A 23626-nucleotide genomic window follows, 5' to 3' on the forward strand; every position below is an offset into this window, starting at 1 on the left:
GAGCTGCTGATGAGACAGCACACAATTCCCAGCTGCTGCAATCTCCACCAGTGAGCAGCACCATGCTCCCCCTACAATCACAGCATGGTGTCAATGCATACACACCTAAAAATGACTACAGAACGCATTTATATCACAGTTAACACGAGTGTGATCTCTTGGGAGCTGCCACATATCACGAGTCAATACCTGCTCCACTAGCCCAATAGCTTTTAACATATTACCAGTATTGTCATATCTACAGTATGAATCCAGGTGTAATCCACACCTAGTAATTGTTCTGAACAGAATATCCTTCACTAAAAGGAAAGTTAAGCAGCTACCATTGCATATGGCCATAATTCTAAATTAAATATAGATACATAAGCTAGAACACAAGTGAGAACTATGTCAAAACTCAAAATCCCCCCCACAAAAGCAAACCCTGCATTCTTAACATTAGCTGAACTTTCATACCACAGTCACAAGGCTGTCTCCAAAAGCCTGATCATACTTTTCAAATCATCTTTGAAAAATAAGAAGGTTTATTCCAACTGTGAGCACAGATTAGTGCATTTTTTTTTTTTTGCTTCAATAAAGAATTAAGATTTAAAGGGTAATTTCAGAGAACAGTTCGGAAGAGCTTCAAGAACAGCTCTTCTAGACTGAATTAAAAAAAACTTCTGCAAAGTGTTTTAGAAGTAATGAAAACAAGCGCAGCGGTGACAACACAGCAAGGACCAACAGCTATGAAAATATTTATGTTTAACTTCCACAACTTCAAGGCAATGAGTATACATGTTGCAGCACAGCAGACTTTTACGCAGCTTTCAGAAGTACATTTCAATCTCTTCAGCTCTTCTGCTGGTACAGCGCGAGTTTTCAAACCTCACCATTATCTTTGCACACAAAAACAACAGCAGCAAAGTTGGAAAAGCTGTACGCACTCCTTTTCACTGAAGTACTCCTTGCTTTGAAGCAATCAAAGAGACAATCCAACGGCTTGGACAAACCGCACCTTTGGCTTCTGGTTTAAACACCACTTAACACATCCAGACTGAAAACTGGTGAGGCTGTATAGATGTGTATATCAACCAAGTTGTACAAGCACTAAGAACAGCTGCATTAGATTCACTGCGCTACAATTCCATCTTATTTAGCTATTCTGAACAAGTACAGATATGAACTGAGATACATTGTGGGTTGATTCAGCAACCAGAAAACTCTTCTATTGATAACTCCTTATATTGGGCCAATTTATTCCATGTAATCAAAAAAGATCAGTTTTCAATTTAAAGGTTTAGATTACCTTATTTGATAGTCATTTTAACTATTAGGATTCCTCCTCGAGTTGGCAGAATTTGGTCTGAATTAAGAAAAACTTGTCAAAGGGTAAGTAATTCTGGACTTGCTTCCTCATAGAAAAAGTTGTTAAACTTTCACCTTTGAGGCATGTAAGACTTTCTACTCTAATCACAGAGGTTCTGCAGAAATGCAACAGCCGGCATAAGCATTTAACACATTTTAGAACTCAAGAGTATTCGCACATTGTTTTTTAAAGAAGAAACTAATAATTTTCCTTAACTTCTTAAATACTTGTACTATCAGTCCTACAGCATTTCTAGAGTATCTATACATGTAGATTCCCTGGAAAAAAATGGACAAATTAAGCCTAGAACTAAGGAACAAAAAATGGCTTACTTTTTTAACCCTCTTTTTCAGTGAAATAATTAAAGCACAGTTCAACTACTTTTCCAGATTGTCTTTAAGGCTCAAGACTGAAAATACTGTAACCCAGTAAGGATTATTTAAGGTAGACATTTGAACAATTCGAACACATCTTTCGTACACATTCCTCTTCTCTAGCATTGCTTATTTTATCCAATTAAGATAAGGATTTGTCTAACGTATCAGAATACGCACACACTCAAGCAAAAATTAGTATAATCAGAACAGAGGTTAGTTCTCTGTATGGAAAAGATCAAACAACATTTTAACAGGGAATAACTACCACAGTATACAGGTCTGTACTGTGAAGTCCTGTATCCTAGGAACTACTGTGTTCTAACTCTCATTTGTTGGATAGATAATTCCCATGTCAAGGAAGATACTTTTCCCTTGATCTACAGTTCACTAACTTGGCTGGAAACCCTTGTACCTTGGAAGGAGGAGCTGCAGGTTTAGGAACCAGATTTTTGTAGACACTTGGGACAATGGTGGTGGCTTTGTTGCCATTTGCCAGGTGAGAAACAGGTGATGTAAATGCAGCTGAGAAGGCAGCAGCAGGATCCTCTTTTGAAACCTTTTTGATGACCAGCATCTTGGTAGGTTGCTTGGCACTAGGGGGGTTTTCTGTAAAAATAAAACAAAGAATTTGAAATACAAATGTTCTGTTTCATACAGGCTTAGTATAATACTCCAGTTTCTCCCCTCTAAATCTTAAGACATTACATCTGATTCTTTTGTTTCAGTTTTGAGAAGAGATAATAGATAAGGATGTTGAAGTCCAATCTTTCTTCACTTAACCACAACAGCTCCCTTGACTGAGAAGTGAAAAGCCTACAGTGACATCAGCTAACAACCTTCCACTATAAAACAGAGATCAGAACAGATATTAGTACTTTCTTGAGCAACCACGGATCAGCTGTTAACTCACTAAAAAATATTTTGTGTAACTTACATCTTAAAAGATGCAGAGCTCATGCAAACAAGCACAGTTAGTACTTCTGAGCACAAACAAACACATTTTCAAGAACAGAATAACTTAAGTATTAGCATAAAAAGCAAAAAAATTCCAGAAATCCCAATCATCTTTTTCTTTTAAGCAGAACAGCAAGTACCTGACACGCTTATAAAAACAACAATCTAGTAAGAAGGTTTTTCTTTTTATCATTTTTTCCTTTCATTATAATATTTTTACTATTTACAGTGCTTAGTCCCATGAATCTAATTATATTTTAATTAGAGAGTAACAAACCTGTACTTAGTTGATGGAAGTAACAACTTGTTTACATTTTTATTTTTCTTAAATAGGCATTCCCCATACCACATCAGAATCAAAACCAAGTCAATTCTGAGATTAAAAAAGCAAATGAAACTGAACTGCAGAGTTACGACAGTTTTGCTGTATTTCCAATGTGAAGATGACAGCCTAGGAACTCAAATTCACTCAAACTAATTCACTCAAATCTGCTTTGCCCTTCAAGTGATGCTTGAATGAAATTGTAACTGCAGCAAGACACGAAGCAAATGCAGAACAGTGACACTACTGCCACAAGCAGTTCTGTATGACAAGTACAGTTTCAATCAGACAAAAAGGTGAAGAGATTTGTAACAAAGAAGAAAATGGGGAAGGAGAAAAAGTTGGAAACTGTCAGGTAAGACTCCCAGCTCCTCTCTGAGTGAACAACTAGCATTTAAAGATTAGTTTCATTTAATAACATTTAATAAATAGTTATATATAGTTAATAATATTTATCACGCTCTGCTTTGGTGTCAGCATCCCAGACAGCAAAATAAATAACTTTACCTACCCCATACTCCAGAAGGTGTCCCTAAAGGTTTGTTCTGGTTGTTGTGTCTTCCAGCTTCTGGATTCAAAGATGGCTGTAAATAAACAAAAAACCAAAACATACAACTGAGTATATTCATCATATTGTATGTAACAAAAAAAGGATTTTGTATTAGTATAACATGCTTCTAGGAAACCACAGTATATTCCTCCAAACAGCACCCGAGTTACAACAAGAGAGCTCTGTCAGAAGACATCTAAAAAGCTCAAGTTCATATTCTCATTTGCTTTTGCAGTATTTCCAGCAGAACTGTTAAAGTTTAGGACAGGCCCTTCAGTGTTCTACTACACAGCAAACTGATATACCCATAGAAGATTCAGGCATTTAATCATCAGTCAGTCTGGTAATACTGGGTTCCTAATAAAAAAAGAAAAATGAGAAAGTCTATATATTTATAGACAAAAAAGCTGAACTATGCATGTTGAACTACAGAATCCACTTTTCAGGGCAAAACTGCATTCAGACCCACTGCTCTCTATGGACTTACCTGTGATTCAGTATCAGAACTTAGTGGAACAACTAAGGACATGTTCAAGCTCAAAGAAGAGTACAGAAAATCCAAGCATTCAATGACAAATGCTCCTGATGCTATTCCTCTTCCCCCATCCCAAGTAAGTTCAGTTCAAAATAAAGCCATCTTTTTCCTCTTTTTAGTGATTTTTTCATATGTTAGCTACTATAGCTACGGCATAAGTCTCTAATAACGAGCTTCTGAAGTACTAGGCATTCCTGCTCTATAAGAATTAGGAACAAATACTACACCTCAGCATGAATTCCTTCCTCAGACCCTAGAAATTCCTGTTTCAGTGCTTCACTTTTTAGTTACAGCTCAGTTTTACAGTGGTGGTGCTCACACCACAGAACTCAGAACAACAGCCTGTTTTACAGACCTTTGGGGAAGCATTCCCACCCTGCCAGCCACACAGGCCTAAAAGCTACATACTTAAACACAGCATACCTTAGTTTCACCACTATGGCAAAGATGATAGGAGTCATTTAGCAAAGTTTGCTACTAGACAGTAAGTGCAAGGTATTATCTTCTTTGGAGAAAAAAAAAGGAAAATGTATTTACAGAGAAAAGAGCCATGTGGTAGGAGAAAGACACTTATCAAGGTACTGAAGAGAATGAAGAAATATTTAGATTAAGATAGACTACAACAGTGCAGCTGCAATCATTACAATAACTTTCTACATTTCAAGAGGCTTTTGACAGTCTAAAGAACCAGCTTATAGCATGCTTGAGAAATCAGATTAACAAATCTACAGGTAAGCTTCATCACTGATCTCCAGCTGTTAACCAAGCTCTGATGCAGGCTACCACTCCTACAGCAGAAGCAGCTGAACAAGAGCATGCAATCACTCCCTAGGCACTCCAGTGAAAAACACAGCAATTTAAATCAAACTGGCTCTTGTAGCAATTTAAGCTGAGACACTAGATTCTGTCCTGGAGCATCTGCATGGCATTCATATAATTCACTCCAACTTCTAACCTTCCAAACAGAAGCAGTAACATCAAACTGCCATGAGAATTTCAGATATAAACAGCCTTCCAAAAATAAAAACTGAAGAAGGAAGCAAAAAGCTCAAGATGATATACACAAGTGTGCACACTATCACTAGAAACTCTCTTGACTGGAGGCGGCAATGGCTTGAGCACTGAAGATGAAGTCGGAGGAATCACATCAGGAGGACAGACTGAGTTACCAGATAGATACACATAATATTGGCCTCATTACATGGATCAACTAGAGCCTGGAGAAAGTGAGAAACAAGATGCAAAAAAGCAAAAATCACGGTCTGATAAAAATTAGATCTTCATAAGGGGTGACAGCAGGACAAGAAGAAACTAAATTGGAAAGAAAAAGCAGAAACGGTGCTTACATCTTTATACTTGGGGAAGTTTTGAAAACTAAAGGTATTCCAGTAAAAACAGAGCCAGGATAAGAGAGACTATAACTGACAACACCACGCGAATCAGAATGCTGGAGAAAGAAGGTTGATGAACTGTAGACACTGATGGAAGAAATGGCTGAAGAAACACTGATTCACAGAGAGATGAGAAAATATCTCAGACAAAAAAAACTATTCCAGATGTTTTAAGAAAGATGGTTGAAAAGGTCTGGACACACGTCATGAACAAGCTGGGGGAGGTTATCACACACACACCAGCATGTACCAGAACAGGAGACAGGAACAGCAAGAAGACTGAAGATAAGCTGTACAGACGTACTTAAGAGCAAAAAAGGCTTTGTAAGCAAAGCCACAAAGGCAGCATAGCTACTATTCTTGTAGCAGATCAAAGCATCACCTTTGGAATTCCACTGAAGATCTGACTTGAGTGTTACAAAGCTGTCTTCAAGTTCAAAATGACCACTTGGCAAAATATAATAATGTGCCAAAACCACTAATGTAACATGGTCATCAAGCCCCCAGGTCTCTGGGTATCAATTAGTATCCTGCAAGCACTGGAATCATTGTTAAATCCCTAGTGATCTCAAACATTAAATGGAATGCAACTCTAGATCCTAGCAATCTGTTAATGATAATAAAAATGAAATCTGAAAAGCCAACTTTTCACAGCTGCCACTTGTAGTGAGAAGCTACACACTTACAAAGTCTTCTTCCTCGAATTGCAAATGCTCTTTGTCTTCCTTCTTCTCTTCCCTGGCTTCAACAGGCAGCTTTTCTTGAAAGGCAGAACTTTTCCGAGAATGGAAGTTGCCATTCCAGTGGCGATGAACTCCAGTTCCTCCTCCACCACGCTGGTTCACGCCATCATGGCCCCGTGAAGGACCATGCCAGCCAGGCTGACTGCCAGAAAGCCCAACATGAGCTCCTTTAGAAACACCAGAATCTACAGAATCATGGCGGAGAAGGGATGGCTGATGCCAGCAGTCTAAACAAAAGGAGAGAAGTATTCAAATAAAAATCGTCAAGACTGCATGCAGAATACTGGAAATAATAGACTGTTTTTCTTGTTAAGTCAGTGTTCACTAAGTAACTCCTAGGCCAAGCTTATTAAACTACTGTGTGATTATCCCCCCAAATAAACCAAGCTATACAATGCACACACAGCTTCCACAGAAACCCCTTAAGGCCTTGGCACGTGTCATGGGAGAATAGAATACTGCAAATTTCTCACGGGATGTTTTGAAAGGTAGAGTTTCGAAAAAATGTTTCTATTCTGCAGAATTCTTCGTTCCGTGAAGTACTCCAAAACACCTGCCCTCAGACTGCATTCCAGTCCCTCCTACTTACCTCCTGCAGTTCGGAGGGGCCCATTATTGAAAAATCCATCAGAAGAGTTGTGTCTCCTTCGGCTCACCCCAAAGCGCCCTTCTCCCCGTGGAAGATGCTCTCCATGTTTCTCAAAGGTGGCTGCAGGGGACTACAGGTAGAAAGAAAAAGGTCATGTAATAAAACACTCCCAAGCCCACGTGCCTGTACTAGTTTTCAACACAGCATCCGTATCTGCACAGCTCAGCCAATGACATCAACAATCACCTGAACCTCGTCCATCGTGACCTGGTTAGCCATTAAAATATTTTTCATCACTGCCATTTGCAAGTAATGCAAAAGTCACTGAAGTCCTAAAAGAGACCTCCTGGGTCAACCTAAGTTTCTTCGGGAATCAGACGAAACTTCAATTTTAAAGTTGTAAAAAACACCAGTAAAAAAATCAGCCAACTAAATAGCATTTCTGAATCTGGAGTTAGAGCCCAAGGCTTATCAGTGTACTACATAGCAACAGCCACATTACTTTCATATATCAAACCAAAAAATTATATCCTGAGTTGTGAGTGGCAGCTCAAGTCTTGACCACCGCACATATTTGGGGGGGCCTTCTTTAACAATTTCCTACTTAGGATTCCACTCAAGTCTCAGCACAATGACACTGAACTACTGCCATGTCTGAATGCAAAGGATATTTCCTCTGAAATAAAAGGGATACACTTGTTGAAACAAACAAACAAAAAAAATTTCACCTTAATGTTTCCAAAAGACTTCTTTAAAATCACAAAAGTAGTTGTAAAAAAACCCACAAACATTTTAAGTTCAGTCTAACACTGGGGTAAGCGTATAAATATTACCATAGCTATGAGAGCACGTGATCTGTCACAAAGTTACCTTGGTTGACTGTGGTGTTGAGAAGTTAAGCCAGGCAGGAACAAAGTCATGCTGCGCCATTTAGGTCCAGTGTCTCCCTTCAATAAAATGAGGCATCAAACCTCATGGCCAGGATCTGTAAATGAAAAGAACATTCCCTGACTGCCACTTTTTTCAAAACCTAAAACCTGGTCTATACTCCTAAGAGGGGAAAAAGCACTGTAGTTTTTTGTACTGCACTTGAAAATGACTTTTTTCCTGCTTTGTTCCTCTGATCAAAACAGGTAAGAACTTCAAACATTCCCACCTACTTCCTGTTTATAATTCCATTTTAAACCACACCTACAAAATCCATGATAGGGTAGGTCTGGAGATGGATGAAGACAGAACAAACAGCATACGTCACTGATCTGTAAAACCAAGACATGCCAGAATTTGGGGTACATTCCTCCACTCTTCTTTGTCTAACAGTCTACAAAAGAGTGGTCACTTCATATTTTAGTCCAGAGGCTGTAAATTAAACACGATCAAGCCCACGATGCTGACAGAGACACTGAGAGGAGATCAGAGTCCTGAAAGATCAACCACATGCCAGCTCCTGCACCCCAGCTTAAAACTGTATCCCAACCCACTGACTTCCACACTCCAAAGACCGTCCTATGTCAAAACTGCTTTCACAGCTAAGAAACCGAGTGGCTAGGAACAGAACACAAGCTGGCTGAAAGATCTATATCTTAATAGAAGTTCCACCAAAGAGCAACAGATTTGTCTCTCACAGAGGAACCTGAAACCAAAACTTCTTTCCAACTTGTCAAAGCAATTTTCACTGCTCAAAGCAAACATAACTCCACTACTACTCTGTATAACTGAATTCTGCTTTTTTGTAGAAGGCTCCCCAGTTCACAATTCTACTTGATTTTTACAGCCTTCAGTTCAGCCACGAACAGGTCAATACTACATAAGCAAAGAAAAAAAATACTTATGATCACTCACCCAGAGTTTGGCCTCTCCAGTCCAATGTCCTCACTTTTTTTCTGTGCTTCAATGTACTTCTGGTTCCTTTCTTCTCCAGTATACTCTAAGGCCAGCCTTGAGGCAATAGTGCGTCTCAAAGCAGAGCACGAGAGGCCGCACTTCGTGCCAACTGTGCCCTTCACCCCCTCAGCTGCTCATTTTAACCTCTTTTTGCACTCTCACTCCAAAAAAAAAAAACAACCTAAGAAGGTAATTTATATTTAAAAAAAAGCCACGACTACGTTCACCTCATTAAATATCCTCTAGTCGTGGTGCTACAGAAGTCAGTTACATTACAAAAAGGTTTGCCAAGCCTGAACGACAGCATTCAGAACATCGCCATGGTTAATACTGAACAGATACACCCAAGTCTGCTGGACAGTTCATGGTCTGCAGCAGATCAACCCAGACACTCTAGAGAAAGGATAACGATATATGGAAACACTTGCCTTAAATGCTGAGATCTAAATAAGAAGCATCTGCCAAAGTGCTCTTAAAAGATAAACTTCATTTTTACCAGATAAATTTGCTAAAAAAAAGTATAGGGTTTTTTTTTTTTCTTTTTTAGATGAATATACTCTGGACTTCACGAAGCTTGGTTAATGCTCCACAAAGCTAAGCACTACTTGATGTAAAGCTCAAAAGCAGGCACAAATGTTTATATTCCTGTTTTTCACCATTTACATGCTGAAATATAGGTCATATGAACAGAAAAATGCTAGGTCAAAAAATAATCTCTTCTACTCTATTTTTTCTAGACTGGATACTGCTTTTAAAGGGAGACAAATTATTCCACAAGAGCTTCTTGTTCTACAGTAGAGAGTTCACTTCTGGGTCATAGTCCTCTTCCATCAAAGAGGTGAGACAGGAACTGTAGTCACTGAAAAAAAAACCAAAAACACAACCATCAATACAAGTGGCAGAAACATGATAAATCATGACTAGAGGGAAGAACAGAAAGAGAAACAGAGCAACTACTGCATAAGTGCCAAAAGCTATTTGATCTCTGATCACAACCAAGGCAGAAATAGTTTAATCTTCTAAAACTAAATGAAAAAAAAAGTTAAACCCCTTTACCCACACTCTCAGTCTTCAATGCCCTAAGAGGACACTGAAGCAGTAAGACAGGATAGGAAAGCTTTGTCTACAAACTCAGTCTCACAAACTATCAAAACTTTAATAAAGTATTTAATAACAAAGTTATTAAATAAAATCATCCTAACATTTGTAGCAATGATATTTGTATCATATTTGTAGCAATGCCTTACTAAAAGTCAAAAGAAGCAAAACCAACACTCGTAAGGAATGTGAAGAACGGATGTATCAGGTAAGACTAGAGATCCACCTAGCCTCCACTCAGAGAGCAGAACGAAAGGATACTCAATGGCAACCCTTGTCATTTTCCTCCACATCTATGAATTCAGTCCTTTTAAGACGTTAGGCTTTTATGCAAGATTCAAGAAGTGAGCATACTGTGGATTTCTAACAGAAAACACCAGGCATTGTACTTTTCTTATTAATTTTTAACACCATTTAATCAGAACGGAACAATAACGAGATGCTTGTACAGAAGGGTCCCACAACCACCCCGATACCTCCGTCCCCGGTAACACAGCTCGTCTGAATCTCCTCCCCTTGGTTTCCAGTTTTCAAAAGTGTCACGTGCACCACCTCCCAGACCTCTGCCACCAAGCCTTACAAATGCCATATGGCACCAGTAATTTTCTTACTACTGATTTTTATCGATTACTCTGAACATCTAAACGTCAGTTTGACGGAATTCAACTTCACTGTAAGGTGAGCCTCCAGACCGGGGAGCAACAACACAACTATTTTTCTTGCTATGGCCTCTTTTCCCTTCAATCATCTTACCTAACCAGCAGCAAACTGATGGGTTTACCATTCCTGAAACATCTGAAATGATTTACTGCTGTTTTTATGCCATTCTGTTTCTCAGGATCCCTTCAGGCATGCCCTATTATGCCTTTCTTTCTGACTTATCAGGGTTTGTTTTCCTTGCCTGGGTATGGTTCCACTCTTTGAACAATTCTGCTTTTCGTTGCATTTGCTATGCCATTCTTTACTCTGCTGAGCATGCCTTTTTTGTGCGTGCGAGTTTAAGGCTGTTTTGATAGAAGCTGAATATAAACAAAGAAATGGGATACTGTAAGAATCATCACATTTTTATCCTCTAGGTGATTCCTTTTAACAGAATCAAAAACAACGACACAAGAACAAGGGGACCTTTCTGAAATGAGATGTTGCTGTTGATGACGAGGGAAGAACAGAGAAGTTATGGCATACACAATCCAGACCTGGAAGCTCCCTGAGCACCACATCCAGTACCACAATCTCGTAAATGTCATGACACTGCAAACGACGAAAGTGCTGCCCTATCAAGAACTATGTCTATATTAACAGGTAATTTTTCAGCGTGCACAGTGCGGTGTGGAACATCTGCTGCAGACAAAACAATTTGCCTTCCACGCTGAACTCAGCACAGGTACAACTCCTTCAGATGTGACCTTCTGAGGCTGCTACCACATAATTCAGCATAAGAGGAGGATAAAACAGGGACACGGCACACAGTTGAATATATTTATATAAGATTAATTACTTCACCCTCTGAATAAATATGCTTTATAGAATAATCTGCATAGCAATTAAGCCGTGTCAAACTATTGACAGAGGCAAGAAATATCATTTAAGATGCTGATTTAATACACCTCAAGAATGGTTCACATTGAACTGAAGGATGGACCAAAACAACAAAAGCCATGCAAAACTGTTCCTTGCATTTAAAGGTATCTGGACAAAAGATACTAGAGAATTCTGTAGCCATTCGTAGCAGGAAGGAGGTCTGAGTTTAGAAGTAAAACCACAACTGAATTACAGTAACCAGGTTTCACTTCAGAGAAAGGCTTCCAGTACTTTCCAGAAATGGAAGAGAGCATACCAGCAGACAGCAAAACAGGTGGGTTTCTATCTCAGCGCAGCCAGAAGCATGGTGAAACTGCATGCAAAACTCCAACCACCAACGCAGAAGATTCAGACCTCTTAATCTGCTACTTTGGTACCCCAGGATTATCAGTGAGCAGGGCAGCTCATTAAGGAGCAGGGCAGCTCACTAAGGAGCAATATCTCAAGTGCACGTAGACAGGCTGGTGCAACTCACAACTGCTGTTTAAGTCCTACAAACAGCATGCATTTGCAATTCCCATGAACTGGGCACCGCTGAACCAAAATACTTCACACTCATTGAAGGAAGGACCTCCACATCCTCTCCAACCTCCTAAAGAAGTATTTTGGTACTTATGTAACTTCTACTTGGAAACAATCTCACTCGTGGGTGTCACCATTACTGGAGAGCTTACAAAAATCTGCAAGGAAGGAGCCGCAAATTAAAGCAGGATGCTTAAGCTCACCTCCACCCTTTTCAAGTAGCATACAGATGATAGGTATCAAATTGGAAATTCAAAGCTGTGCCTTGAGTTTATTTCCTGGCCCAAGCAGCGTGCAGAAGGCTGTATGCCAATGCAGCCTGCAGATGGCTCCTAATCCCATCAGACAAACAAACTGCTCTTCAGCCATCCCCTTCCTCTGCATGCAGCGTCACAAAGAGAGTAAGGTATGTGACACATGAAAATGCAATGCTCGCTTTCTGCTAAAGCAAGAATTTGCTGTTAGATGAATTGCTGTAGATAATTCTGCTGAAGCACTTCAATCTCCAGGATTAGCACATAGGTTTCTCTCACGCACGCTGAATCCTGACCAACATTATTCCTTCCACGCATCCACACAGCGCTCTCATAAGCTATCATACCACTGACAGCACCAATATCACTAAATCACAACAAGTAAGGCCAAAACTGCATCAGTAACATTCTCTGACAGCAACTTACAGTAAATTATTAAGAAAAAAGTGCAAGAACAAGCATGAATAGCAGCAGAGGTCCCAGCATACCTTCTCAGCTCTGCAGAATTTAAGCCAGTTCGTATTACAGTTTTATTATCAGTGCTAACGTGTAAAGTTGTTGTTTTCTTTTCAAACACATTCGTACATCTTTGTCTCAGATGAGAGGAGGCAGAGTTCACTTGTGCTTTGTGTAGAAGCCCATTTGGGGCAATAAAAATGTCAGCCTTGCTTCAACTGGATGTTCCCTTGTGTTCCCAGTGCCCAACCACACCCTATTCACTTCCACACGACACTCACAACCTTAGCAAAAAACTGCATGAAATGCTCACAGTCTGAGAGCATGATAAATTTATAGAGCGACAAAACTCTGCGTTTTTCAAACCTTTTTCCTCATATATCATGTTCTGTTTCTTTTTTTTTTTTTTGGTTACCACGCAGAACTGAAGTGACCTTTGCCAGCTGTGCAAAGAGATCCTCCACGTACCGGCGGGTCCGTGCGCGGGGCAAACACGCACACCCCGAATGCTCCGTTCTCCGGTCTTCCCGTCCTGCACTCACGGCTCAGCCAATCTGCTCGTTAACTGCTTCACTATAAGGAAAGAATCAAGGACAAAGATCAGCCTCGGTAGCCACTCCCAGTTCCAGGCAAAAAAAAAAAAAAAAAAATCGACCAAAAGTGCTTGTCAATGCAAAATGAACCCATTCTCTCTTCCATGTGTTCAGGTTTGAATTATTTCTGGAAATGCGAAGCAGAAAATATCACCAAATGAGACGCTCTAAAGTCACACCTCCTCTCAGAACAATTAAATTCACTGTAATGAGCTCTGGTGAAGGAAAAAGGCTGTCACGCATCCGAAAACACTCCTTCATTGATCAAAAGGCAGACATTTTTTGACAAGTAATATAAGTACATAAAAAATTTAACTCCGTATTAGCACTTGGGTTCCACTTGCTAACAGTTCTAATCTCTTTAAAAATGATTTAAATGATCATTATAATATGCTGCATTAGAAACCTTTCAACTATTTTTTAAAGCGTCTTTTCCCAAGTTTTTGTTGCTACAGAAATACTTCTACCGTTGGAGTCAGAAACAAGTGACTGAAAAAGAAATGAAATGCTATTTTATATAACTAAATGTCACTGTGTATTTGTCTAAGTAAATATTAAAGGCTCAATGTGAAAATGGAAGGAACACGCAGGCACATTCAAATTAAAAGAGAGACACAGATTAAGGTAAGTACACACACATAGTTCAGGTCAAGAACCCACCCTCTAATACCCCATTCATAATTCTTCTTTCTGTGCTGTGCTCCTAACAGCTGTTCAGGCACTGTAATCCTTCCCTTAACTTTCACTTTAACACAGGTGTGACCACAGATGATCTCTAAGGCAGAGCCTTAGAGCCAAGCAGAGCCTTCCATACCAACCTAACAGGAGGAACCAAGGAAGCATTCAATAACACAAGAATATAAGATGAGAGAAATGAGCTTAAGACAATGAGAAATAGATGAAGATGTTTCTAAAGCTCTAAGGAAACGCAGAGATTGGCACGATCAGCAGCGCATTGTTCCTATGACTTCCTCTCCCACCTCCTACCTCCTCCTCCTCCCAGGCAGAAGAGCTGCCCCGAGCTACCGACCAGATCCGAGGCCGCCAGCTGAGCCGTGCCCTTTTGGCCTTTGTTCACATTACGTATTTCAGCACATTTCCAAGTTTGACTGGATGTTCTTCTGCTTCGGTATTCTTTGCAAGCCTCCTCAGGTCCCTTCAACTCTATTTATGTAGGACCCTATCAAGCACAGCGCCAAATTCCATTCCTCCTCTCCTGCAGGAGCAAATCCAAGTCTTGGAGCCCCTACTGAAAACAAGTGGATAAACTTCTACCCTTCATTATCCATTTATCAATCCAGCAAACAGCAGCAATAACAGGCCAGAGACAGTATCTGTCTATCCCTGCCACGATTTCAGTCCACCTCACTGCCTTTCTATGTATTTCTCTAAATAGAATGCGTTTGCTTAAAAAGAAGATTTGTTCTTCTAACTGGTCATCTTTACGAACTCAACTGGGATTTCAACAGTATTCCTAAAGATCAGATGTCAGCTGGGGTGCAAATGCATTCAGAAATTTAATGGATGCATAAGGCAGAACAGAATTTACTTCCCTCATCAGTTTTCTTTCTGTGCAGCTCTTTTAAAGTTATTAAATCAAGCAGATATGGCTAAACGTACACAAAAGATCTTCCTACTTAGCTACTCTTTAGAGTAGAGTGTCATTTACGAGGTGCAAGTTAGCTGGCAAACAAAAAACTCAAAGAGAACACGGCTTGGTATTAATAGAACTTTTTTTCCCATTAAGATAATCACATTTGTGCACATAGTTATTTTAAAATAGCATAATTACAAATCTTGCTTCAGCCTTGCATGTGCTATTGGGCCTTCCTATAAAAGACAACTGCAGCATTACGAGTTCAATAGTTGTCATAACGACTGCTGAGCTGAATCTCCTCCGGTTGAGATGGGTTATTTGCACCTACACAAAGCGTCTGCAAAACAAACTTACTTTCGTTCTGCTTTCAGCCTCCATTAAGACAATTGTCTAGACACACCTTCAGCCCGTCCTCCTGCTGAAACACGGCTGTGCTTGGAGGACTGGCGTGGGTGTTCCAGAACGACACGTACAACCGGTAGTGCTCCCCATCCCGGGGTGTGCCGCAGTGACACCGAGCTGCCACCCTTCTTTGTCTGTGACACCACACAACCAGACCCCCAAAAGGTTATCTGAACACAAATGGCTATTACATTAATTAAAAATAGCAATAAAAAATGTTGCTTGAATTGTATCTGTTGGCTGAAAAATCTAACATCTAAAAATGCACAGCATCACTCAAGTTGGATCTACAGAGCTATGGAAATTTGAGCCCATTAAAACCATACGTGACGTGTTGAAATGCTAATAATGCATCAAAAAATCTTCCCAAATAAATGCAGATATTAAACTTCTTTCCTGTGTGTATGAAAACCATCTGCTGCTGAAAGATGAACAACTTACTTTTCAAGTTTAAAGCAAATTAATCTGTCCCGCAGAACCACCAGAACTGCGCTGCGCTCCATAAACAGCACTGCACGTGTGTGTGTGCCACGGTGACAACACCAGAAGCCTGTCCATGCAGATGGTTTTCCAGAGTAACAGGTAGGGGCTGGGAGAAATCCTCACCTGTGATCTGACCACCGTTCCAAAGCAGATGACTAATTTCAATGATGTGAAAACGGGTTGAGAAAGGTCCACATGGACAGATCCATACCTTAAAGTCCTTTGCAGAACTGACAGGCCTCCTGCTGGTGCCTGGTACAGTGGTGCTTCATGAACAACTCTCCACTCACTGCTTTCTTCCCATTTCTAAGGTCACGCTGACCAAGTCCTACCTCCTTCGGAATGTCTCAAACAGATACGTGCACCCATCCCACCACACACCTTGCACAGCCTGGGCTTGTGAATAATCACCGACAGTGGGAAAACAGCGAGGTCTGGGGAAAGGAGGTCAGCTCTTTCTTACCAGCAAAGACACAAAGATGTGCGAGAGTAACATAACCAAATCGTACAAAAGTGACTTCCAGGATTACAGCAACAGAAAGATTCTCCATCAAGCAAGGAAACACCGCTGCCAAACAACTCAGCTTTAGCAATGCTACACCAAGCAGACCACAGTCCCCAACAGCAGCACGTCTGCCTACAAACGCAAGAAGCGTTTAGTGCAAAAGCCCAAAGCACACTTTGGAAAAGACTGCTTCTGGGGAGCCTTTACAATAGCCTGAAGTAAGGCAACGAGGCTCAGAACCTCAGCAAGTTTGAACTTGCAACTTGAAATCTGCAACTGAATCATTCCAGTGGGATCTGAAGAGTTTACACCGAGTCCAAAGATAGTACTATTTTAAACACAGAGAAATGAGAAGACTCAGCATCTAACAGGCACAGACTGGGACATAGATACCGTGCCTACAAACGATTATTCCCTGAGTTTGCATACCCTGCAGTCGCTGGCGATAGTGTCATCCCTTACGCACCTCTCCTGTGCCATTTATGACTGCACTCCTTTCTGGTGTCCCTTTAAGAGTCCTTAGTGCTGCTTATATTGGAGAACTGCAGTAGTTACCCAACACAGTAAAGCCTGCTCACTGCTGTCCCCTACTGCATGAAGGGGAGTCCTGGGTGTTTCATACATATCTGCTGTTCAACAAGCCTGGCCACTGACATTACTGATAACAAAATAACACCCCACACCCATAATTTAAACAGTGTTATGCTTTAAATGTTCTGAACTTTCAAACAGTTTTAGCATTTTGTGATGTGAGGTATTTTAAAAACTGGAGAAGGCATTCTGCTAGTTTTCATCAGATCCAAAGGTCTCTTTAGCTTCTGTAGAGAAAAAAAAACAAAAATCCATTTCACAGTGCACTTTCATCTACAGACCTTTGGAAAGCACCTGAGGTCAGCACAGGGCTGAGCATTACAAAGCAGAAAACCTTGTCATGGCACTGAACAGCGTATCCGTACAGCCTGCCCAGAGCCTCATGACTCTTTGTAACGTACACTAGGATGATGCTCCTCATCATAAGGAAAGAATTACAAATATGGAATTGCTGCCTTATCCCTGCTGCACGCTACATACCTCCTGCCTACCTGCCTCCTAGAGATATTGATGGCAAGCAGAAACGAAACAAGAAGTCCTCCAATACCTTAAAAGAATGGGATGAGTGTTGCCTACCATGAGAATTTTGTAACTCAGTATTTTACCAGTGTCATTTAAACTACCACAGCACATCTACATTTAAATATATTCAGTTTGGAGCTGAGAAAAAATGTATTTCCTTCCGAAAAGAACATTAAATACAACCAGAGTATATCAAATATTTGTGTCAAGGCAAGCCAGACTATAGATCTCGTACAGGGAAGTACGGAGCTGCATTCCTGATGAAGGATAAGAAAAGAACAGAAGGCACGTCACTTGCAAAGAGAAAAAAACAGTCAGTGAAACGAAGAGAGAAGGACATCCAGAAGTAAAAGACCCTTCTCCCAAAGGGTATTACAGTAATTCTTCCCCTCAATGCCATTTCCCCAGCCCTACAAGACCAGCACTATAAACTGGGAGGGCAGCACATTCCAGTTGTTGCTACTCCCTGCCCCAGACACCAGGACTAACACCATCTCCACCCCTCCCTCCACTTATTATGGGATTATCTCCAAACCGTTTTACCTCAAGTCCAGGACAATTTGAAGAAACTCAGTATTTATCCGTCTGTGACTATGACACGACGAAGACACGTTCACTCAGCACTTCTCTGCATGTATACGACACCCGTGTTATCATTTACAACTTTTACGCTCTTTGTTATGTTTTCCCTTTCACCAGCTTAAAATTTTCAGCATTTTCCCTAACAAAGTATTAGCAAACACTGAGGCAGAAATGCCACTGAAGACAACCCAGTTTAAAACAAGTCCTACACGTAGAAAAGAAACTGCATAAATATTCCACTTGTTTGGTCTTGGCCTTGAAAATGAAGAATAGGAACAAGTGCTGCCCAGCCCTGTGACGTGCTGACCGGCTCTATCTGGCAGGGAGATCCTCTCCGGGTGCTCACAGCATTTTGTGAGAGCTCTGTCATCTGGGAAGCGAAGCCCTGACAGACTTCCACAAAATAAATTAAGGAGATAAGGACAACGTATTGTCCAACTGCTTGGAGTTTGTCTTGAAGTATTGCAGAGAATTACTGCCTTGCTATTCTGCAGGTACACTGTGTGAGCCCGGAGTTCAGCAATGCCATTCTTCTACCCCAGAGCAAGCTACGGAATACCAGGAAAGCACCTGGGAAGAACCCTAAGAGGTTTCACAAATCACCCTCTTCTCCTGAGGCTTAGAAGTCCTTAGTTCTACTCTCTCACGTCAGATGTCTTTGAAAATAAATTAAACAGTGTCTCCCAGAAGAATTTGTACAGTCATCTTTAGACAGCGGAGGTCCAAAAAATGATCCCAAGATTAATCCTTAAAGTCTCAAAAATTATCAGAAAAACAAGTTTATTATCAGTGGACTGGAATTCATTATGCAGGTATTCACATCTACATTGGACTATTTTTTTTAGGAGCTGTACATCAAAAAAGATTACCATATCAGCACTCTCCAGTGTCTCTCTACAATCTGTTTTAGCTGCTCCTACGGCTTGGAAGCCTGTCCCTGCAGCCAGTGCCCAACTAAACTCCTCCAGCTGCCACCTCAGCTCCTAACTACCTGCTCTGCTCAGCAGGGACGTGGCAACTTCACCTTTTTTTGCAGCCACCTCTGAAGACATCTCCTATCCAGGTCAGTACCTCCCCCACATCCCAGCAGAAAAAGGATGTAACATTGTATTATATGACTGAACATAGATGTGTTTTTCCATAATAAATAAACAAATGTCACAACCACTCCAATTTTACTGCTGAAGCTATTCAGGTTCAAAGTACTGACAGTGATAACAACGAATGTGACCCACCTACCATGCCTGACAGCTTGCAGACGGTGACAGGACAGCAGAGCTGGCTCCCACCTCCACCCGCAGGTAACCTTAACCTGCTGATGTCTGATGAATCACAAGCGGTACAAAACCATGCCACAGCTCAACAGTTTTTCAGTCCTCATGCGGGGGTTCTCTTTTCAGGCCCTCGTTACAGTTCTTCTCACCCAGTCATAACCTTCTCAAAGCCTGACAATGCCATAAACTGAACAGAACACTTTAGCTGGAGACCTACCACTCCCTGGTGGAATGGAAAAACTGCTTCATTACCTTATTTACGACGCTTCTATGTACTCCAGTATGACAAGTGAATTTTCATGACAGCAATGCTGCTGATTCAGGGCAATTTAGGAACCACTACAAACCCCAAATACTCTCTCACAGAACTGCTGCCTAGCCAGCTGCTACTTGTCTGTATAAGGTAATACTCCTAAAGCTTATAATTTGATCCTCATCTACAGTAAACAGTATTGATTTCAGACCACTTCTTGAATTTGTCAAGATCATACCATCTGTGTGCTTACTAACAATATCATTCCAATACAGAAAAGCAAAACCAGCAAACAGTACACGACCCAGCAGAGACTCCTGATGCGAACACTTGTCACTTGTCCCTCTGTGACAAGATGAGTTGAACAGACAGACTCGTGTCTTGTCTTCTTCCAAATGCTGGGAGTGGATGCGCTCCTCACCACTTCTCAGCATCCTGGAACTTCTCCCATCCCCACAGACTCTCAGCTCCTGAAGTACTGTGGGATGCATTCCATAACGCCCAGCCAATCTCAAGACATTTATGTCCTCTTTAACTGATTTATCTACTTAAATAGAACTCAAAATAGAGGAAAGACAGTATTCCAGAACCAAAAGTCAAGAGCGTAATATATTTAACATTTGCAGGGTACAAAAATTCCCCCATCGAGTTTTTAAAGATTAGCATCGAAGGACTTTTCAGACCACCTCACGTGAATACTGCTTAATGCCCTGGTGATGGATGGTGCACTGGAACACAATGGCAGAACGCTCTTTCCAGAGTGCTTACAGCTAGAGGTCTGCTGCAAACTTCACCATAAACTCACCCGCAACTTTCTGGGTATCGATAATCTCTGTGCTCAAAAGAACAGCAGATGCCCCACGGCAGACTCGGCCCTTTGTTTACAAGAGAGTTGCTCATTAGGAACTAAGGATGACAAAGCTCCAGAGCACTATGGTCACTGTCACATGCTGTGTGCTATGTGGGTCACATAGATGCCCAGGAAAGCTGCCCCTGCCACACTAAGCCTCTGCGCCCAGCATCAGCCAGCCCTGGCCACACCATTACTCTCCTCTGACAATATCTACCTGAACCTGCAGCAGATGCTGAAAATAAAACTGCTCCATGGGAAATTCATGAAAGTATTGCATCACTTCTTGTATTAGAAAGATTCCAAAAACCAAGGACCTTAAGCTAGACAGTTATTATACAAACACTCTATGTGCACACATCCTTGCTCATCAAGAGGCACCAGCATCGCACCATGAAGCTGTGATGCTCCTTTCAAGGTGGAGAGTAAGGCAATGAAAGCACCAAACATAAACGGAGCACAAGATTCAAAGATGGAATTAAAAACAAATAAAAAGCTGCTGGCGTTGTTGCCAGAATGACCCTATCCCTAGGACTTCAGTAGCTCCCGGTGAGCCCTCTAGCGTACAGAAGTCCCAGAGGAGTTGGGTCATATCCTACAAACTACCTGCACCCGATCATCACTTCTTGAACAAAATCTCACTCACGTCTGGATGCACTGGTTCAAAGGGTTTTTCCTAAGCCAAACCTTGGGAGCGCAACCATTTCACATTAGTCATTTTAGGGAACTGCGTACACCGACACTCCACAAAGTCTTTTTGCTGCTTAATTACAGAAAAGCCTGACAAGTATAAAGCACTGAAGTTCTTCTCTTTGCCAAATGCTTCTGAAGCCCAGCTAGAAAAGGTGGGAACTGAAAAAAGTTAAGCATGCTTTAACCAAGAAATTCCAATTTGTAATAACGTCATCTGATTGCTAATATGTATAAGATTAATGCAGCTGACAGGCTTTCCTCCCCATTTACTGCCACAGTAGTGGCCTTGACACGACCAAAACTTTTCAGCCTGCACAGTGTTTGCACATACACACATAGGACAGTGAGTATTTGGCCGCTATCGGCCCATCTAAATCCACTCCCAAAAATGTAAATTTACCCTCTGACCATACAATAACTCGTTAAAGTTTGGCACATTCTCACAGGAACACGCTACCTTCCAGAACACAAGTTAAACAACATCCTGGCGTTCCGGAGGCGCTCCGAGCAGCACCGCGTTTCTGCCAACTCCGCTGGCTTTCGTCAAACCTGACAAGTGAGGAGAACCCCAACCGGCGTGACTCCACAAAAGTAAGACGCGCACCGCTTACTCGGAATGCCAGGCGCTGCAGAAGTGACACTGCAAGAGCTCCTTACCCTGCCGCGTTGGCAGGACAACATCTGAGCCAGATGGAAAGCAGTTAATCTCAAATAAGTTAGCACAGGACTTGCAAACTGCAAAGAAACTCCCCTGCACGCAGAGCGCCTCACCAGCTGGAGAGCTCGCTCGCGATGACCTTGCTCGTTGTAACCTACAGCAACAGCCATCCCACGTTTGTGTTCTCACAGACAAAGCCGGACCAGTGCAGGAACCACCAGCACTTTGCTGAAAAGAGTGCTTCGCGTTTTAGCTCCGCTTAACATAACCAGCTCCTTCCCAATCTGCTCATACAGACAAACGAATAAAGCACGCCCCGAAGCGCACTCTGCAACCAAACCCATTCAGCAGCTTCAAAAATCCCCTAACGTTTAAAGTATGTTAAAAAAAAAAAGACAACTCTTGATTCAGTAAAGTGTTTGTTCTCTTAGTGACACTCTTGTCTTCGCTATCCAACATCCCACACTCCTAAAGAAATTCACAGATCCATCCACTTGTACTTTTTTCTTAAAAAAAAAAAAAAGCTAATCCACAGCTCTCAAAGTATTTTTAACATTTCCCAAAGCTGCTTGTGAAGATTAGTTTCCTTTAGTGACTTCATCCCCTTATTTAAAACATGAATTTCAAGAGGCACTCAGGCCAAGCACCAAGCAGTCACATCGGTGACACAAGGTGACCGTAACCTGCAAACACATTCTGCAAGGAACGCGTTTCTCCCCGCACTCGGCACAGTGTGCGCTTCCACTCGGTTTGCAATATGTATCACATCCACACGCTGCTTCTCTTTATCTCAGAAACATTCATAGAAAAAAGAAAAACAACCAACAAACAGGACTTCTTTTTTTCTAAATGCCATCTGTTCCCTGCATATTTTCACTTCAAGTCCGAGTAGAATATCTGCAATGGAAACTTCTGTGCCACACAGGATTAAGTCTACAAACCAGATGTATGAAATATGCAAAGGCCGTGCTTCCTTAGAAGCAGCTTTAAGTAAATGAGGAAAATGCCAACTAATGCTTTCCCAATCTAGAAAAAAACTTTTAAAAGTTCTCTTAAGGTAGTTTTCTCTATAAAAGATCTGAACATTAAAAAAAAAAAAAAAGCTATTTTTGTTGACCGTGGTGATGTTATTTCCTCTCTCTCCTGCCCTACACCTGTTTCTTTTCTGACTCGCAGACTGCACGTTGCCAACACCGGTCCCCAGACACGAGCGCAGAGAAGAGGAATCGCACCCCCACGCGCTGCCGCTCCCAGCAGCGCTCTCGGTCGCAGCCGGGATGCTGGCAGGAGGCGCCGGGCCCCGCCGCAGCCGCACCCGCGTGCTCCGAGCCACCCAGGTGCGCTCCCACCCCGTGTTTACGTCCCTCCCTCGGCCGCTTCCAACCTTCCGGAATATTATCAGCATTACTAACGCCTGTGTCAGCCGGAGCTCGAGGGCAGGGAAGGCAGCGCCGGCTGACCCGGTCAGCTTATCCGACGCGATTCGCAGCCCCCGTTTTTAAGAAATCGCACCGGGGCCGGAACGATTTCGGCAGCGGCCGCTCACCTCGAGCCGCCGAAGAGCTCGCAGCCCATGCAGGCGGCCGCTCTGAAGTCGTTGCAACGCGGTTCGATGGGGACCAGAACTCGAAGCCCTCAGGAGGCGGCCCGCAGCCCGGCCGGCACTGCCCGGCAGTTGGCACCGCGCCCCGCGCCGCCACCCGGAGCCGCACGCGGCCGGGAGCACGGCACCCGGGGGTCCCGGCCTCTCGCCGCCGGGCCGGGCGCGCGCGTCGCCGCCGACCTCCCCCCCCTCGCTACGGAACGGCGGCGGATAGGCCCCGTCCCGACTCTCCCACTTTCGTTTCCAACTCGCGCTCGCGGCGCCGCCGCGCACGAAGCCCGGCCCGGCCCCGGGGACTTTACCCCCGGCTCTGCCCCCGCGCCCCTCCGTGACGCGGCGCACCGCGAGCGGAGCGGTGTCAGGCGCCGCAAACTTTCCGCCGAGGCAGGAAACAATAAACGCGGAGCTCGGCCCCG

General features: G+C 42.3%; 1 protein-coding gene across 3 annotated transcripts in view; it reads right to left on the minus strand.

Moving 5' to 3' along the window:
- Window positions 1-23626, minus strand: part of GPBP1L1 (GC-rich promoter binding protein 1 like 1) — a 32750-nt gene that overhangs the window by 8648 nt on the left and 476 nt on the right. Inside the window, exons 1-8 of one of the 3 annotated variants that reach the window (XM_021405592.1) lie at window positions 23154-23265; window positions 13073-13177; window positions 8652-9552; window positions 7680-7794; window positions 6810-6939; window positions 6164-6447; window positions 3513-3585; window positions 2138-2331 (exon numbers count right to left, since the gene is read on the minus strand). In XM_021405592.1, coding sequence (XP_021261267.1) covers window positions 2138-2331; window positions 3513-3585; window positions 6164-6447; window positions 6810-6939; window positions 7680-7739 — 741 coding nt within the window. In that variant the 5' untranslated portion in view covers window positions 7740-7794; window positions 8652-9552; window positions 13073-13177; window positions 23154-23265. Of the gene's footprint in view, window positions 1-2137; window positions 2332-3512; window positions 3586-6163; window positions 6448-6809; window positions 6940-7679; window positions 7795-8651; window positions 9553-13072; window positions 13178-23153; window positions 23266-23626 lie in introns of those variants that run through there. The other 2 variants (XM_021405591.1, XM_021405593.1) reach the window with 2 other exon arrangements.

The sequence above is a fragment of the Numida meleagris genome, chromosome 7 (genome assembly GCF_002078875.1).
Source record: "Numida meleagris isolate 19003 breed g44 Domestic line chromosome 7, NumMel1.0, whole genome shotgun sequence".
Classification (NCBI taxonomy): domain Eukaryota; kingdom Metazoa; phylum Chordata; class Aves; order Galliformes; family Numididae; genus Numida; species Numida meleagris.